This window comes from Atta colombica, unplaced genomic scaffold, assembly GCF_001594045.1.
Source record: "Atta colombica isolate Treedump-2 unplaced genomic scaffold, Acol1.0 scaffold19, whole genome shotgun sequence".
Lineage (NCBI taxonomy): Eukaryota > Metazoa > Arthropoda > Insecta > Hymenoptera > Formicidae > Atta > Atta colombica.
The window spans coordinates 363,505-365,511 of NW_017259282.1; the positions used below are offsets into that span (position 1 = coordinate 363,505).

Genomic DNA, 2,007 nt, shown 5'->3' on the forward strand with positions numbered 1-2,007 from the left:
TAATTATATATAATTACATATATTTATAATTTTTTAAATATACAGGATGTACCAGAGTTAGCGTAGGAGCCGGCACGTACATATTCCTCATGAAAAAGTAAATCGAAAATGTTAATAGCAAAATCTTAAGGCATCAATAGTTTTCAAACGGTGAGCATTTCAAGAATGTATCAAGAGAGAGCGCATCGCAGGCAAAAAATTCCAAACTGCTGTGCAAAGGATCGCTTAAAAATTCCGTTCGACATAATGGCTGTTGGAAGTTTTAATTTCATACGAAGTGTGATGTCGCCTCTATGTTCGAATTTATAGAATACAGCATTGAATATTTTCATTTATGATAATAGAGAGTAAATAAGATAACCTATGATCTTGAGCCAGTTTTTCAAAGAAGGGCGAGATATAAGGGCGTTCATCTCGTCTAGCATGGATTATATACCTGATTAGGCATTCAATTATCTCTGTATGCGTAGATTGAGGGAGGGAGAAGAGGGAGGGAGAGAGAGAGAGAGAGAGAGAGAAAACAGATCAAAGATAAATCTAGTTAACCAAATGTAGAAATATACGATTATTTTCTTAATTATTATCCTCCTTCTTTCTCTGCTTCTCTCTATGTTCCCCATTAGTTCTTCACCGAGTAGCCCCCTTCCTTCAACCCTCGAATGAGCTCCTTCTCTGTCTCTTTAGATCTTCTCGTCTTCTCTTTTCTTCAGATCAATCCAGCTTTAGTTTTAATCGAAAGAATATATTCTATTTTTCAGTCTTTAACGTTTGAATCTCCTTGTCTCCTGAATTCCCTCTCTCCCACATATTCTTCCTCTTTAATTGAATTCCTTGAGGTTCCTTCTCCCCATTCTAAATATTACAATATCATTGAGGCAATCCTAACTCCTTACATATCTTATTTTCTCAGTTTTTTCAATTTCTATCCTTTCCGACAAGGTCTACGTGATCGATCCAGATTATGACTGGATGAAATTCGATCCATAATTTCCAAAGTCGATTTTCTTTATGCCTTCTCCCCGATTTCTCTGATTGATTACGAAATCCCGGCTAACTTCTTCTTAATTTTTACTTTCTACTGCTATAATCACTGGAACAAAGCTTCTAAAAAAAAAGAAATAAATGAATGAATTCTTAATATCTTTCTTAATATCTCATCCTCTCTCGATCTCGAACGCACGCACGCACGCACGCATTTACATAATTAGATTCATTTATTTACTAGATCCACATTAATCGTTAGTTAATTAGTAAGAAGAATAGCATAAATTTATATTTGTAACCAAATCTTTTTCTTTTCATATACGTATGGCAATTTATTCGTAGCAATAGCATAAATGTGAATTCGTCTTATAATTTTATAATGAATTTAAAGAAACCTGCGAACATCTTGATTGTATTGTATTTTTCAAATCAAAATTATAATTATAATAAGTACAACGAGCATAATTATTTTGCAGGTGTATCAATAAAAATTAATATAATTTTGTAACGATATTTTTATTTCTATCTATTTCAGTAATAAATCAAAGCTCGTTTTGAAACCTGTTGAGTTCATTTAAAATATCTTCGTGTTTGACCCTGGCTTTCCATAAGATTGCACAGGTTCATTCCCTGATTAAAAGAATTCAATTCCTTGATCTAAATATAAAGGACCGACGAATGCATAGTCTCAATGTAAGTATTATAACTATCATAGGTTCCGTCGATTCATATTTGAGATTTACGTAGGTGCATTCAATTTCGTGGCTTCCAAACGTTATCAATGAACAAAGTGCTTCCTCATGCCCCCTTAATTTTAACAAAATCTGAGAAATAAAAGAATCCTGAGGTTTGGATGTAACACTTTATTCGAGTTGTGTCTGCAATAAACGGAACAAGAAGTAATTTTACGATAATATCAAAATAGTATAGAAAGATGCAACAGAAGATTCGAATTTAGTTTCCTGAGTTTATGCTGGGTCTGCATCGATATGAAGTCTGATACTGTCATATATATATATATAT

General features: G+C 33.0%; 1 protein-coding gene across 9 annotated transcripts in view; it reads right to left on the reverse strand.

Annotated features, from left to right (window-relative positions):
* Window positions 1–2,007, reverse strand: part of LOC108686812 (afadin) — a 172,404-nt gene that overhangs the window by 33,752 nt on the left and 136,645 nt on the right. The window contains exon 25 of one of the 9 annotated variants that reach the window (XM_018192293.1): window positions 60–1,104. The exons of 7 other annotated variants lie outside the window; for them this stretch is intronic. In XM_018192293.1, the coding sequence (XP_018047782.1) occupies window positions 1,069–1,104 (36 nt within the window). In that variant the 3' untranslated portion in view covers window positions 60–1,068. Of the gene's footprint in view, window positions 1–59; window positions 1,105–1,752; window positions 1,863–2,007 lie in introns of those variants that run through there. One more of the 9 variants, XM_018192291.1, reaches the window with a different exon arrangement.